A 16295-nucleotide genomic window follows, 5' to 3' on the forward strand; every position below is an offset into this window, starting at 1 on the left:
CCAGCTAAGGGCAATTCTCAAGTTATTTTATTTAGTTGTTTTGTTTTTTTTTTAATTTTAAGAAATGTTTTCCAAGACAGGGTTTCTCTGTGTAGCCCTGATTGCCCTGGACCTCGCTCTGTAGACCATGTTGGCCTCAAATTCAGAAATCTTCCTGCCACTGCCTGCTGTGTGCTGGGAAAGGTGTGTACCGTCATGCTCAGCTAAGATTAATTTCTCAACTGTGTGTGGCGGGGGGGACACACATGAGTGCAGGGGTGCAGAGGCTAGAAGAGGGCATCAGATCCTCTGAAGCATTCTATTAGGTGCTGGGCACTCAACTCTGGCCCTCTGTGAGAGCAGTAAACAACCTCAGTCGCTGAGGTCTTTTCTCAGCCTCCTTCTACTTTTGTTTGTAACTTACTCTGAGACTGAAGCCAGAGCTTGGCACCTTGTGGGCAGTCATTCTGTCATTCAGCTACAGCCTCAGCCTGCCTGTTTTTCTTTTTCTAGACGGAGTATCACTATGGTGCCCAGGTAGGTCTTCCATTAGTTCTGTAGCCCAGGCATGTATTGGACCGAAGTGAAAACCTGGGAGCCTGAGAGATGGTTGTTTCTATCCCCAACAGAGAGGCATATGGGGATTACTTCTGGTGGACAAGTTCTCTGCTCACCAATCTGCCCTCCCCGATGCTGACCCCTTTCACACCTGACTGGGAGATGATAGCAAGGCGGGAGGTGTACGTAGGGATGAAGCGCAGGAAGGCAGGGTCCACGTGGACTTGAAGTGGTGTGATGGCACGCATCATGCGTAAGTCATACACCTTGAGGAAACGGTCACACGCCAGGCCGGTGAGGCGGCTAGAGAAGCCACAGGCAGCCAGCAGGTTGCCATGAACATCAAAATCTGACAGACTCCCTGAGAAGGCATCAAATTCATGCTCCACTTTAAAACTGCGGAGGTCTCGCAGGGAAACCTGAAAGAGAAAAACTGTTCCTGCCACCTCTGTGACAGGGAGGAGACTCTGCCACCAAATTAATCCGGCAAACATCCTGCCAAAGAGGACAAAGGTTCGAGGATACTGACAGGGCAGAGAGAGAGGCAGAGAGGAGAGCCAAGAAATAGAAGGGATGCCCCAAAGAATTCCTTCACTTTTTTGCCTCTAAGGCACCTAGCTGTAGAAAATGTCAGGACCCAAGAAAATCTCATGCACAGAGTAACACCCTAAGCAGGAAGTGATGTCATCCTTCACACCCCTCATCTTGAATCCAACTGGGGAAAGCAGACCCCAGTATCTAGTGAACCCGGGCCTATGGTGGAGGACCAGGGAATCCGGTTACCTTGCCAGATGTATGGCCACAGAAGAAGAAGCGATTTGTCTGTCTCATGATGGTGACTCCGGGTGTCTCCACTGCATACTGGAGAGAGAAGCAGGAGAAACCAGTGAGAGGACACTCCCCACAGACTACACGATACATCGGCGCCTTTCCGGCCCAAGCACACCCTCACCATGACCTCAGGACCCACACGGGTTTTTCCTGGGCTCAGCCCAGGTCTGCACCTTTTGAGTCTCCTGGACACTGTTGAGGTCAATCTCCAGCACGTGGTTCTGCAGCCCACCGATGAGCAGAGTGCTGCTGTCAGTGAGCAGGAGACTGTGCATGTCCTCACACTCATCCAGCCTGCGTGAGAAGGGTCGACAGGCCAGGGGCTCACCAGCTGCCAACCCTAGCTGCCTAGGGTTCTCCCTCTCCCAGCTGAGTTGGAAGACTACTCACAAATAGTCAAATATGATGAGTCCCCCACGGGCCATGTACTTGAGGTTGTTCTTGGTGAGGAAAAGGATCCCATTCTCCAGGCTCTGGATCTGCCGAATGTCATCGCTGCCACTGACCTGGAAGGATGAGTAGCGCTCCAAGGCTGGACCGAAAAAGGAAGTGGCATGGCCCTAGCGAGGATGAAAGCAACACCTGAGTGGAGGGGCAGGGGCTGCACATTCCTCTCCTCTCCTCTCCTCTCCTCTCACCTGTCCTTCCTGTCTAGGGGCAACTGAGGCATAAAGCTAGGAACCAGGACTCTCTGTGATAAAAGCAATGATTAATACCTTATGCTAATACACCACATAGTATTAAAGATGTTTTTATTATTCTTATTTGTGTATGTGTGTATGTATCCCAGACAGGCTGGAAGAGGGCACCAGATACCCTGGAAGGGGGCTACAGACAACTGTGAACTGCTATGTGGGTGCTGGGACTCAAACCAGGATCCTCTGGAAGAGAACAAGTGGCCTTAACCAACTGCAGCATTCCTCCAGCCCCAAATTATTTCTGTTTGCCCAGCACAAAACAGTTATATAAACTCTCATTCTCACAATGACCCCAATCAATAGGTAATGCTTCAGTTAATTGGAGATTTGTTTCTTCAGAAGGCCAAGGACACAAGCTGATCCTCCACTGGCCACTTGTTCCATAGTAAAGTCTTAGAGTGGTTTTTATTTTTGGCTTTATATATATAATAGGGTCTCATACAGTACATGGTGGCTTGGCATTTGCAGTGCAGACCAGGGTGTCCTCAGTTATACTGATCCTCCTGCCTAGGCCTCCTGAGTGCCGAGATGAGAACTGGCTTCATGGCCAAATCTTTTTGTTGTTGCTTTTTTAAATACATGGTCTATGTAGCCTTGGCTGTCCTGGAACTTGCTATACAGACCAGGTTGGCTTCAAACTCAGAGACCCTCCTGCCTCTAGAGTCTCAGTTTGGTTAAATCTTCATCTCTACCAGCATGAGAGACCCATACTGAGCCAACGTTGTAGGCCAGAGCACAAGACTGTGAAATACACCTCCCTGCTGTCAATCATTCACTCCTGCCTTCTGGCTCCATTCTCTGGCTCCTTATGTGCACCCCTTTTTTGTTAGAGAGAGGGGGTTATCATGCAGCCCCGATGTCAGGCCTCTGCCCCCCAAGAGGGATGAAGGCGTGTGCCTCCACACCCAGCTTCCCCTTCTTTTGATCATTCAAAGGTCTGCCTTCTCATTTTATCTTCCTAGGCAATCTCATTTGCTCTCAAGCGCTTTTTGCTTTAAATACACTTGTGCTTGACTTTTGTTTTATTTATTACTAGAGATCAAAATGCTAGGTAAGTACTCGGCTAAGACACATCCCCAGCCTTTTTTACTTTATTTTGAGATGGAGTCTGGCTACACAGTACTAGATGGCCTGGGCTTTACAGGAATCTGCCTTGGTTTCTCAAGTGCTGAGATTATAGGCAATGTGCCTACCCCGAATCCCACGTCAATTCTCTTCTTTGTCTTTTTTTTTGTTTTGTTTTTTGTTTAGTAAGGCAGCTCTGGCTGTCTTGGAACTTGCTTTGTAGACCAGGGTGGCCTCAAACTCATAGAAATCTGCCTGTTTTTGCCTTCCAAGTGCTGGGATTAAAAGCATTGATTCGTGAACTGAGCTTTGTTTTTTAACTGCTTATTCCAAACCTAAGCCTTATAAGCAAGTTCATACCTAGCAGTTGACTTACTAATTTGAGAATGTGGGAATATAGCTCAGTGATAAAGACTTGTCTACACGTGAGGTCCTGGGATTATATTCAAACACTAGAAAAGCTGAATTTTCCCATGCCTTAGGCATATGAACTATGTGTATATGGGGAGTTTGATCCCAAGGCCTCTTGTATCCCAGGCAAGCACTATCACTGACTTACACCCCCAGTTCATGTTGTGTGCTCTTCATCCTGCTAAAAACGGAATATATCATTTTGAGTGAGGTAACCCAGACCCAGAAAGACAATTTTATGTATTCACTCATAAGTGGTTTTTAAACATAAAGCAAAGAAAACCAGCCTACAAATCACAATCCCAGAGAACCTAGACAACAATGAGGATTCTAAGAGAGACATACATGGATCTAATCTACATGGAAAAAGACAAGATCTCATGAGTAAATTGGGGGCATGGGAACCTTGGGAGAGGGTTGAAGGGGAGCGGAGGCAGGGAGGAGAGCAGAGAAAAATGTAGAGCTCAATAAAAAAAAAACAAAAATAAAGGAAATATAGATTAAATGAAAAAGTGCCTACGTTTCAGCTTCCAGCCCAATATATCTTTTTTTTTTTTTTTTAAGTTCAAAGCCAGGCATGTGGTGCCTGCTTAGAATCCCAGCACTCAGAGGAGGTAAAGGGAGGCAGATCTCTGAGTGTGAGTCCAGCCTGGTCTACAAAGTGAGTTCCAAGACAGTCAGGACTATGAAGAGAAATCCTATCTCAAAATAAAAGTTCAACCAGGTACTAAAGTCCAGGGTCATTCTTGGCTACAAATCCAGTTTAAAGCCAGCCTGGGAGGAGACTGACTCAAACAAAGACAAATTATTTAGTACATTGGAGAGATGGCAGCAAAGCTGCCTGGAGGCCAGCACGTTTAAGAAGTTGTGGTCCCTGCTCGCTCACTCCCCACTCTGTATGACACCCTGGGGATCTACGCTGAGGCAGCTTCCCTCCCCTTCACTCCAGCTTCTATTTTGTGAGACAAGGTTTCCCGGAGCCCAGGCTGGCTTCAAACTCAGGGTAGTAGGCAGTGATGGCCTGTTTCTCCCACTGCTAGGACTACAGTACTTCACACACTCTCCACACACCTAATTTCCCAGACTCCTTCAGCTTCACTCTTGTGGCTCTTTCTGGCCCTTGCAACCCTTCACAGATACATTTACACTGATATTTAAGGCACACACCCTCAACTGTGTGCCTTTCTCCTCTCACTACATTGTGAATCCTGTGAGAGCAGGAACTTTGTTTTGTTGGTGATGGTTACTATAGTTGTGAAGCTTGTCTACAACTTGCCATCCTCCTGCCTCAGCCTCCAAGTTAAGGTTAAGGGGTGTGAACAACCACACCTATCTAAGGTCTACGTTGTATTCTGTTTCATTCCTGTGCCTTGTGCAGCAGTAGACATGCCTCACTGAACTGAAAACGTCAGTGAAAAAAAAATCATTTCTCCTAATGAGAAAACAATTCATGAATCGTTAAACAGTAAATAAGTAAACTCAGGTCTTCCAGGAACCATTTGGCTTCACAGCATACATAAATACACACTTTAAAATTAACACCGAGACTAAAATCAAGAGAGAGAAGACAAAATGATTCCAGTAGATGCCATTCTACAATTATAAGCCAGGTGTGGACCTGGTGCACGTCTGAAATATCAGCACTCTGAGGTTCAGACAAGGCTGCTCCTGGTTCAAACCCACCCTGGGATGTATAGGAAGTCCCAGATAAGAAAGTACTACATAGTGAGACCCTGTTTCAAACCCCCACCCCACTCCTAATTCTAAACTGGGTAAGAAACTAAAGATTGGGTATGAATATACTGAGTGATGGTAAAGGTGATCAAAACATGGGACCGAGCTCCGCTTAGTGACACCACTTACAGTCTCGGCACTCTGGAGATCAAGGTAGGATTGCATTTGAGGCTGGCCTAGGATACATACCAAAACCCTGTCTTGAAACCAAAAACAGGAGTGGTCATATTGCTCGGTGAGTAGAATGCCTGCCTACTACACAGAAAAAGCACTGGGTTTTATCCCCAGCACCACATGAACCAAGCACGGTTTTGGTGCCTATATTCCCAGCACTCAGGAGACTGAGGCAGGAGGCTCAGAAACTCAAGATCGTCCTTTGTTATACATAAAGTTCAAGGTCAGACCAGGAAATATGAGACCCTGTCTTTAAAATAACAAAACAAAGCAATAAACAACAGTCAGACACGGTGGCACACAAAACTCAACACTTGCGAGGCAAAAGCAGAATTGCTGTGAGTTCAAGTCAGCCTGGACTATATATAGAGAGATGTCTCAAAACAAGACAAGGGATGGGCAAATGGGCAGATGGGACGCCTTAGGAGACCAAATATGTAACCAATCTCTGGAGCCCAGATTCCCCAGTTCTTTCTCCACCCCCTTTTTGTTTTAAGAGATCCAGCAAACTCTCAGCACTCCGACTCAGTTTTGACTCCATGCAAAGAGCTGTACTCGGGCAAAGACCAGATATAGACTTCTAATCCACCCTCTCAGGCTGTGGAAAAGGGTCTCGTTCTTACCCCATGGCTCCCCACCCATAGCATCTCCTCATGTAAGTCAAAGTGGGAAACGGACACGGGGACTCCCACTTCAGCCACCACGCTGTGCAATTCAGAGTAGACACCTTCCATGATGTGCACGGATTCCTGGACCGGAAGCGCCTCCAAGGCCACCCCCTCTGGGTCCAGCTCCACATTCTGTAGCAGACTTGGGTTCAGGTGGGCATCCAAGACTGGATCCAGGGTGGAATGCATAGCAGGGGAAAAGTCGGCCAGGCCAGGATCCAGACCCTCAAAGTTCATGGCGATGATGGGCGAGGCTCAGGCCCGAGTCACACCCTCCCTTGCCACGACTCCTATGGACATCTGACCCAACCTTCAGCAGGACAGCACCAATGGGCCTAGAATGGACATCCTGGCCTGCAAGGGAAGGAGGCACCTCAGTCAGGGCTGGTGTCTTCTATGTGGACAGGACAATGAGGCAGGCACAAGGGCCGAAACTGCCAGACAGATTTAAGAAGCATGCAGGGGGGGAGGGGGGAAACGGGCAGGGCTGCAAGGTGGGAGACCTGTGTCCTTCACGCCGCACCCCTAAACTTTCTAAGTTCCCTAGCTTCCCACCACACGAGCTAATCTGACTTCCCTTTCTCATGAACCACAGGGTAAAGGGAGCAGGTATAGGGAATGGAGTTTGGCAGAGAGGTCTAAGATGCTTGCTTCCTAGAATTGGATGTGAGGGGAAGGGGTTGGGCAGTGAAGAGAGCCAGACAAGTCAGTTTCCCAGAATCCTTCACAGTGGTTACCCAGCATTCTCCAGGGGGTGGGTAACAAGAACAGCCAGTTACCCACAAATGGGCCGGGGGGGAGGGGAGGGAGGCAGAGAAACAGATCGCTACCCAGAATTCTCTGGGCGAACCAGAGAAACTGGTTACCCAGAATTCTCCCCCGACGCAGGGGACGGGAGGGGAAGGAGGAGGGCAAAGGTCAGATGTGTTCCTGGGATGCTTACGGGGAATGGGTCATTACCAAGATTTCTCCATGGCGGATATTTTGGAGCGCGTGGAATTCAAACGAGTAGGGGGGGGAGAGAAAGCGCCGTCAGCTCCGCGGGAAATTCCAGTTTCCCTACTACGCCCCCGCGCCTCTAGCTCAACCTAACCCCAGCAAGCCGGGCAGAGGATTGGCAGTCGTCGCTTCCAATCAGCAGAGGCTTGGGGCTCTCCTCAGCCAATCAGGAGGAGCCAAGTACAATCCATCCGGAGGAGGCGTGTGACGCCAGAGGTCCGTCAAAACAAGGTTACGGAATGCCGCTGGGGACAAACTGAGTCAGGCGCTGTGTGATGAAAAGTAATCCCTTCAGTTGTCAGCCTCGTCAAACGAAATTAACTTTAAGCTTGGAAACTACGCCTTTGCGCTCCCCGAATAGAAACTGGCCAGAGGGGGGCCGGAGGCAAAGCACAGGGACGCGCCTGCTGGGTATTCCCGGCGTAACGGGGTCTACCCCTTCGTCCTGCTGTGCCTGTGAGCCGTGCCGCTGCCGCCGACCCTGCGTCCCGAAGCTCCCTGGCATTTCCTATGACTGCTAGATACTGGGAAGAAAAAGGAAGCGGGAGCTTGACTTCTAGGTTGACCCAAGTGGCCACCTTTTCTATATTTCTAAAGGCATCCAACTGAAATTCCCATCCATGTTTGTGTCGCCCCCAGAGGTCCCCATAATTTTCCCAAGAAACAAGGCTCCCGGGTTGTCAAATTCCCCTAGACCGTGGAGTTAATACATTGTCCCTCAGAGGGAGATAAACAGTTAAGTTGAGTCGGTTGAGTCAACCGAGGCATGCATACGCTATCAACAGCCCTTCTGGGGGATTCTTGACTAGCCTCCAACTCAGAGATCCGACCGTCCCTAATTCTGTGGGAGGATGTCACCATGTCCGACAGATTCTGGGGACTTGGCTGTGGACTTAAACTGCTTTAGAATTAATTGGTCCGAGCTGTGAGATGTCTTAGGACACTCAAGCTCAGCTGTCGTTTCTGTTTTGGGGCTGTCCTGGAACTAGCTCTATAAACCAGGTTGGCCTTGAACTCACAGAGATCCTCCTGCCTCTGCCTCCCCGAGTGTTGGGATTAAAGGCGTGCACCACCACTGCCCGGCTCCCAACTCCTGTTGGAGTCCACACCGGCAATTCCTGCTTTCTTAAGGCAGGAGCAAGAGGACTCCACAAATTCAAGGCCAGATTAGACTAAATAACAAGGACACCAGGCCACCTATGGCTACACAGTGAAGCCCTCTTTCAGCAAACAAATAGTATAAAGGCCAAATTGTGGGATGCCTGTGGAAGAAATTCCTCACCAATGGTAAACTTTTCTAGCATTTCCTGGCCCATGGAATAGTGGGGACGTACTTGTAATGATAGTAATCCAGAGATAGAGGCAGGAGGATTAGGGGTGTAAGACTAGCTTCTGCTACATAGCAAGTTCCAATCTAGTCAGGGTTGCATGAAACTCTGTTTGAAAACAACAACAACAAAAGCCAAGCTATGTGGGTTTGCAAACCCAACACTCCGGAGGCAGCAACAGACAGATCTGTGTGAGTTCAATGCCAGCCTGATCTACATAGTGAGTTCCAGGCCAGGGAAAGCTACACAGTAAGACCTTGTCTCAAAACAACAACCCCTCCAAAAAAAACCCAAATCAAAAATGTCTTTCTTTTCAAAAAGGTGAAGAAAGCTTTTAGGATGGCACAGCCGGCAGGGTCCCTGCTGCCATGTGTGAGCACCTGAGCCCCACCCTTTCAGGATGGCACAGCAGGCAGGGTCCCTGCTGCTATGTGTGAACACCTGACTTCAATCCCTGGGACTCATTGTGGAAGGAAAAAGTGATGCCCAACATCTGTCATCTTCACTCATGGACTGTGGCACAGGCACATAACACATTTCTGCACAAATAAGAAATAGATACAGCTATTTTTATGAGAGTCAACTGCTAAAGCATCTGTTTAGCACATGTAAGCACCTAGCAGGAACAAAGCCTGAGTTTAACCCCAGTATCTCCAAAAAACAAATATTCTCTGGGCTGAGTCTATAGGTCAACAGTTTAGCGCTTGCATAACATACACACGTATAAGAAGCTCTAGTTCACAACACACACGCACACATGCACACACGCACATATCCATGTCTCTGTGCTCTCTCTCTGATTTCTCCCAATAAAAGCAAGTAGAACTTCATGCAAGAACATGAGGTGGAGGCAGGTGGATCAGTAGTTCAAGGCCATTCTCTGCAGTATAGTGACTACGTAGCCTGGGCTATGGAAGATTCTATCAAAAAAACAAAACCAAACCGCAGAAGGGGCAGGCAGGAGGACATAGGCACTTGGTATTCCATACTCCATGGACTCCTATATCAAAATAGGAAATACCTAACTCAAAGGATCTCTGACATCACAGGTTCTAAGATTTAAATTTTCACACACAAAAGTTAAGTGCTAAGAGGCTTCAACAGTTCCTATACAGAGATCTCTACATTGAGAGCTCATAATTCTCATAATTTAAGAGACCTCAGGCGTTAAAGAGCTTGAGATACATGGAATGAATAAGTTACTTTTGGTTTTGTTGAGCTAAATTCTCACTATGTAGCCCAAACTGGCCTTGAAATTGTGATTCTCCTGTCTAAGTGCTCCCAGTACTGGGGATAGAAAAGAGTGTCACCACACCCCACTCAAGGGTTTCTTGCTGGACAATGGTGGTGCGTACCTTTAATCCCAGTGCTCGGCAGGCAGAGGCAGGCGGATCTCGACCAGTCTGGTCAACAGAGCTAGCTCCAGGATAGCCGTGGTTACGCAGAGAAATCTTGTCTAGAATAAAACAAACAAACAAAAGACTGAATGGATCAAATAAAACAAACAAAAGACTAAACTGCAGTCTATGAGCCTATGAGGTGAGTCTGATGCAGATCTATAATCCTTGTTAAATTAGGAAGCAAAAATTTAAAGATCCGCCGGGCGATGGTGGCGCACGCCTTTAATCCCAGCACTCGGGAGGCAGAGGCAGGCGGATCTCTGTGAGTTCGAGACCAGCCTGGTCTACAGAGCTAGTTCCAGGACAGGCTCCAAAGCCACAGAGAAACCCTGTCTCCCTGTCTCAAAAAAACAAAAAAAAAATTTAAAGATCCAAACCAGGTGTGGTAGTGCTCACACCTTTATCCCTACAGGAGGCAGCTGAGGCAGGCTGATCTCTGAGTTCAAAGCCAGCCTGCTCTACACAGTGAGTTCTAGGCCACCCAGGCTATATAGTGAGACCCTGCCTCAAAAAAAAAAATTCTGGAGATCTGATGAGAACACTTGCCTAGCGTGTGTGAGGCCTTAGGTTCATTCTCCAGAACCACAACAAATAGGGGAAGTGTGAAGCCAGTGGGAAAGATGCCTCAGCGGGTAGAGGTGCCAGCTGCCAGAACCTGGCAACCTGAGTTCAGTTCCTGGAAAGCACGCCAAGGTGGAAAGAGAGAACTGACTTGAACGTTGTCTTCTGATGTCCACAGGCGTACTGAGGCACACATGCATCCACACACATGGTAATTTTAAACAATTTTAAGCATTTGTTTGTTTGTTTGTTTTTTGAGATAAGGTTTCTCTGTAGCTTTGGAGCCTGTCCTGGTACTAGGTCTTGTAGATCAGGCTGGCCTCAAACTCACAGAGATCCGCCTGCCTCTGCCTCCTGAATGCTGGGATTAAAGGCGTGCACCACCACCACCTGACTAATTTTAAGCATTTTAAAAAATTTTTATGTACATTGGTATTTTCGTCTTTCTTTCTTTTCTTTCTTTCTTTCTTTCTTTCTTTCTTTCTTTCTTTCTTTCTTTCTTTTTTCTTTTGTGCCTGTGTGAGGATGACAGATCCCCTGGAGCTGGAGTTACAGTCAGTTGTGAGCTGCCATGTGGGTGCTGGGGATTGAACCCAGGTCCTCTGGGAGAGTAGTGTTCTTAACCACTGAGCCATCTCCCCACCAATTTTTAAAAGTAGAATCTGAAGGCAAGTTATTGGCACCATAGTTCTAGTGGTCTGTGTTAAATTACTTATCTCCGCCCCAGGCTCCCCAGCTGTCATATGCAGTATGTAGTATAATAACACTTACTGAATAGAATTTCTTGTGAGACTTAGGTTAATGCACATAAAATGCTCAGAGCAAGTGCACAGCAGAACGTGAGAGCCAACTGCATGTTATTACCCACCTGGGGACCTTCAGCTGGACTCGGAGGCTGAGCATCCAGCTGGAAAGGCCTGTCTAGGAGTGTCTTCTGAATGTGATTTGCATAACGGTTGAGAGCCAGCTGACGTCAAGAGCTTCTTGAAGTCCTAGGTCAGCCATAGCCTTGGAAATGGTCCCAGCTGCAAGACAGCCCCAGAGTCTCCCCACGGACCCTGCTTCCTACTCCACTGCTAAAGCAGCAGGAAGTGAAACAGCCCTGGGCTAACAGCTCGCCCCATCCAGCTCATCCCACCTCCCTTTCCTTATCTTTCCTTCACCTTTCAGCTCCTTTTAGGACTCTCGGGACATGGACCAGAGGTAGCAAAAGTAGAAGAGACACTACACAAAGTAGGGGTGGACTCCCCAGACAGCCTCTCAATTCCCTTATTCCATTTCTACCCATCCTACGTAGACGAACCATCTCTCCCCCAAAATCTCTCCCCCAAAGTGAGTCAGTCCTACGGTGCTGGCAAGGTCTCATCTAAAGGTAGGCTTCAGCATCCTAATGACACATGAGCTGGAAGTTTCACTGCGGTTTAGAACAGTCCCAAAGGGTCCTTGCTTCCGCAAGCCTTGCTAAAATCGGAAGGATACAGAGATTGGCATCCCTGTGCAAGGATGACATACCAATCCATAAAGCATTTTACATTTAAAAACTAGACTCTGTATGGTGGCACACACCTTTAATTCCAACACTCGGGAGGTGGAGGCAGGCAGATCTCTGAGTTTGAGGCCAGCGTGGTCTCCAAAGTGATTGCCAGGACAGCCAGGACAGCCCGAGAGGGACCCCTGTTGAGAACATGTCTCTCAGAGGAACAGTTGATTTTGGGAGCCTTCCGTGTGGTCGTCTACAGTCTCATTCTGACGTCCAAATTGTCCTGGGCCCCTCCCTAGGGCTGGGGCAATTCCAGCTCCAGACCACCCTCCCCTCCCACGTCCAACCTCACGCTGTCAGTTGCTTCCCTGGATGTTGCGTCATGGACGGTGATGAAATCAGCCATCAGTGGATTTTACCCGTGGATGCAATAGGCTGCAAGCCCAGCACGGATCACTGCCATTGTACCTTCAGCTGCCCAGAACTTGTAGCGATACTGTTCCAGCCATGGGGTAGGACGGGTTGGGGGTGGAACGTCCAAGTTGCATTTCCAGACCTTGTTTCCATTGGTTCCCTGAAAAATCATTGCCTCAAACCCACAGAACTGAGGACAACCTTAGGCTAAGTGGAATGAGAAGTCAAGCGGTTCTTAGCCAACATTATCACCCCAAAGTACCCTTCCCACAGTGAGGGCTGGCATAGTAATGTCTTACCCTGCCCTGAAACGGCATCTCAGGTCACAAAGTACTTCCGTGGTTACTGTTGCCTCCAAAAGCAGGACCACCCAGTGAAAAGAACACCCTTTCCCACAGTGGAAAAGACGGGCTTTGTTCTCACGTAGATGGTATCATACGGGAACCAAAGTTCATTTCAAACTGAACTCACCCTGGGATTTGGCGATGAATGAATGCTGTTTTGGTTTTTCCTCGGGCAAGAGGAAGTGAGGAAATCAGAGTGGGATGAGGTAAGAATAATGCCTTGAGAGGCAAAAATATCAGACGGATTGCACGGGAAGGAACTGGAGATGGCATGAATTGAAATATTCGTTCCTTCCCCACCCCGGCTGCAGCCATTTCTGTTCCTGGAGAGCGTGACACACGTCCCATCCTCGGCCTCTGGCCACAGCGACCTCACCGCTCATTTCCCCTGGAATCGAGGAGGCATACCTGGGCTCTCCACAGAGGGAGATGATGCAGGGAGGGGAATCCCACCTGCTCTGAGTCACCTGCTAGTGTAAAGGGCGGGTCTTACAGCTCAGGGACCTTAAAAAGAGACTGCGAGACAAAGGGAAGAAAACAGGAAGCATCTTAGAAACCGGACTACAAGAGTCAGAATAAAAGGAGGCGGGTGGAGAGTCCACCAGGCCTGGTGCAGGTCACAGAGCCAGCTGGATTTGAGAAGCAGACAACACGATGCTGGACTGTAGAGCCATTCTACTGCTGTGGCTGCTGCCCTGGGTGGCTCACGGCCGGACGGTGCCCCGGAGCAGCAGCCCTGACTGGACGCAGTGCCAGCAGCTCTCTCAGAATCTCTGCACACTGGCCTGGAGTGCACATCCCCGAGAGGGACCGATGGTAAGTGTGAGTTCCTGAAGCCATGCAGAAACCTTCGCAAACCTTCGAAGTGTGAAGTGTGATGTAAGCTGGGGCCCTGGGTGGACTCTGGAGGGACTGAAGGTCGTCACAGAATGAGAGAGGACAGAAGATGAACTCCGGGGAGAGCCTCAGAGTCCATTGGAACGCAAAAGTTACTTGTGTTGCAGGGCAGTGGTGCATACCTTTAATCTCAGCACTCAGGAGGCAGAGGCAGGCAGATCTCTGTGAGTTCGAGGCCAGCCTGGTCTACAGAGTGAGTTCAAGGGCAGGCTCCAAAACTGCACAGAAACCCTGTCTCAAAAAAGCAAAACAACAACAACAACAACAAAACCTTATCTCATCCTCCCTTGGCCCCATTCCAGGATTTGCTAAGAGAAGAAGGAGGTGAAGAGGCTAGAAATGACGTCCCGCACATCCAGTGTGGGGACGGCTGTGATCCCCAAGGACTCAAGAACAATAGCCAGGTACCATCCAGATGATGTTAGTACATCTAGGGCAGGGGGAGGAATGAGCTGGCAACATATCGACCCCTCGCTATTCCTGAGATGGTAAAGAACTGCCGTGGGCTTGAAGCCGGCCTGAGCTACCTGGCGTAGGTTTAAGGCCACAGCCTGAGCTAGTGGGATGCTGTCTAAAGAAGAGGGAGAAAAGAAAGCAGGGCACTGGAAAAGAGTATCCATATGTTTTCATTGCTTCCTTCTTTCCCTAGATGTGCCTGCAAAGAATCCACCAAGGTCTGGTTTTTTATAAGCAGCTGCTGGACTCAGACATCTTCACAGGGGAGCCTTCTCCACTCCCTGATGTGAGCCAGCTTCATACCTCCGTACTGGGCCTCAGCCAGCTCCTCCAGGTATGAACCCGGGGTCTGGAGGATGGGACTAGCCAGTGTCCGAGACGGAAGCTGGGAGCTTAGTATTAGAACCCGTTCTGACTGTATCTTGTGTCCTTTCAGCCAGAGGATCATCCCTGGGAGATCACACAGAGGTCTAGCCTGAGTCCCAGCCAGCAGTGGCAGCGTCCCCTTCTCCGCTCCAAGATCCTCCGAAGCTTCCAAGCCTTTGTGGCGACAGCTGCCCGGGTCTTTGCCCATGGAGCAGCCACCCTAACGGAACCCTTAATGCCAACAGCTTAAGTATAGCACCCAGGTTCCCAGCAATGATAAGATCAATCTACCAACCCAGGCATCTGTAAGCCAACAAGCTAACTGATCCATTAGTACTTTAGGTTGTTGTTTTGTTTCGTTTTGTTTGAAGGGCAAAGGCAGCTTTACTACGGGGGGGGGGGGGGGACCAGAGCAGGTAGCTCCCTAAAGGAAGAAGATGGAGACGAGAAATAAAGCCCTGTGGTAGCGCGTCAGGGAAGCAACGAGAAAGGCCAGCGCACCAGAAAAAGTGAGCCCAAGCAAGCTCGGTACCTGCCTGCTTAGTCCCTGAGGACAAACGGCCAACGTGGACCGACTGTGATTTCACCTGGGACAAAGCTGCATATTTATTAACCCGGAAGGGAGATTTGGGTATTTATCCTTGTAACAGAAGTTTACAGGATTGTTATTTATTATATTTATAAGGAATTATGTATTTTTCCAATAAAGACTTATTTATGTGGCTCTCTGAGTCTAATTTCCCTTTCTTTCTTTTTTCTTCTTTCTTTCTTTCCTTCCTTCCTTCCTTCCTTCCTTCCTTCCTTCCTTTCTTTCTTTCTTTCTTTCTTTCTTTCTTTCTTATTTCTTGTTTTTCAAGACAGGGGTTCTCTGTGTAACAGCCCTGGCTGTCCTGGAACTCACTCTGTAGACCAGGCTAGCCTCGAACTCACAGAGATCCGCCTGCCTCTGCCTCAACAGTGCTGGGATTAAAGGAGTGCACCATCACTGCCCAGCTTTCTTGACTCTACTTTCTTTTTTTTTAATTTATTTATTCTTATTTAATATGCATTGGTGTTTTGCCATGGGTGTCAGGTCCCCTGAAACTGGAGTTATAGACAGTTGTGAGCTGCCATGTGGGTGCTGGGAATTGAACCCTGGTCCTCTGGAGCAGTCAGTGCTCTTTTTTTGTACATTTTTTAAATAATAATTTTAATTAATACATTGAAAGAAAAGGGAAGTTACAATCTGAAGAGGAACCAATGCATATCGGACCATTTCTAGATTAAAGGCTAATATTAAGGTGACTGCTTTTATAAGATTCAACCACAGTTTGTAGAGAGTGGACGAAAAGATCGATCAACAGTTAAGACCACAGATTATTCTTCCAGAGGGTCTTAGTTAAATTCCTAGTACCCACTGCAGGTGGCTCACAACAGCCTCTATTGTGAGCCTCATCCAATGCCTCTAGTCCATATGCACGTGGCACACACCGTCAGACGCACATAGCCACACAATTAATAAAAAATGATTTTATACATTTTTAATTAATATTTATTGAGCTCTACATTTTTCTTTGCCCCCTTCCCTGCCTCTTCCCTCCCCCCTTTAATCCTCCCCCAAGGTCCCTATGCTCTCAATTTACTCAGGAGATCTTGTCTTTTTCTACTTTCTAATTCCCATGTAGATTAGATCTATGTTAAGTCTCTCTTAGTGTCCGCATTGTTGTCTAAGTTCTCTGGGATTGTGGTTTGTAGGCTGGCTTTCTTTGCTTTATGTTTAAAAACTTCCTATGAGTGAGTACATGTGATAATTGTCTTTCTGTGTCTGGGTTACCTCACTCAAAATAATGTTTTCTTGTTCCATCCATTTTCCTGCAAAATTCAAGCTGTTATTTTTTCCTGCTGTGTAATACTCCATTGTGTAAATGTACCACATTTTCCTTATCCATTCTT

General features: G+C 48.1%; 2 protein-coding genes and 1 pseudogene across 5 annotated transcripts in view; 2 read left to right on the forward strand and 1 right to left on the reverse strand.

Annotated features, from left to right (window-relative positions):
* Pan2 (poly(A) specific ribonuclease subunit PAN2) overlaps positions 1–7191 on the reverse strand; it is a 24673-nt gene extending 17482 nt beyond the window's left edge. For 3 of the 4 annotated variants that reach the window (XM_026778039.1, XM_005371197.3, XM_026778040.1), the window contains exons 1-6: positions 7079–7191; positions 6074–6472; positions 1759–1928; positions 1542–1662; positions 1321–1398; positions 689–956 (exon numbers count right to left, since the gene is read on the reverse strand). In XM_026778039.1, the coding sequence (XP_026633840.1) occupies positions 689–956; positions 1321–1398; positions 1542–1662; positions 1759–1928; positions 6074–6355 (919 nt within the window). In that variant the 5' untranslated portion in view covers positions 6356–6472; positions 7079–7191. Of the gene's footprint in view, positions 1–688; positions 957–1320; positions 1399–1541; positions 1663–1758; positions 1929–6073; positions 6801–7078 lie in introns of those variants that run through there. The other variant, XM_026778038.1, reaches the window with a different exon arrangement.
* A 4657-nt stretch (positions 7192–11848) lies between these two features.
* Positions 11849–11944, forward strand: LOC113455745 (annotated as a pseudogene).
* A 1354-nt stretch (positions 11945–13298) lies between these two features.
* Il23a (interleukin 23 subunit alpha) lies at positions 13299–14613 on the forward strand. Its single transcript, XM_005371198.1, has 4 exons — positions 13299–13460; positions 13844–13945; positions 14191–14331; positions 14434–14613. Exons 1-4 carry the CDS (start codon positions 13299–13301, stop codon positions 14611–14613), a joined length of 585 nt encoding a protein of 194 aa, XP_005371255.1.
* The last annotated feature ends 1682 nt before the right edge of the window (positions 14614–16295 follow it).

This window comes from Microtus ochrogaster, unplaced genomic scaffold (genome assembly GCF_000317375.1).
Source record: "Microtus ochrogaster isolate Prairie Vole_2 unplaced genomic scaffold, MicOch1.0 UNK99, whole genome shotgun sequence".
Taxonomy (NCBI): Eukaryota; Metazoa; Chordata; class Mammalia; order Rodentia; family Cricetidae; genus Microtus; species Microtus ochrogaster.

What these genes read in the sequence shown, in the direction of transcription:
- Il23a (XM_005371198.1), top strand. Translation starts at nt 13,299, where the DNA reads ATGCTGGACTGTAGAGCCATTCTACTGCTGTGGCTGCTGCCCTGGGTG. An exon ending in ATCCCCGAGAGGGACCGATG is followed by an intron (nt 13,461 to 13,843) that starts GTAAGTGTGAGT and finishes GCCCCATTCCAG; the next exon opens with GATTTGCTAAGAGAAGAAGG. An exon ending in GCCTCAGCCAGCTCCTCCAG is followed by an intron (nt 14,332 to 14,433) that starts GTATGAACCCGG and finishes GTGTCCTTTCAG; the next exon opens with CCAGAGGATCATCCCTGGGA.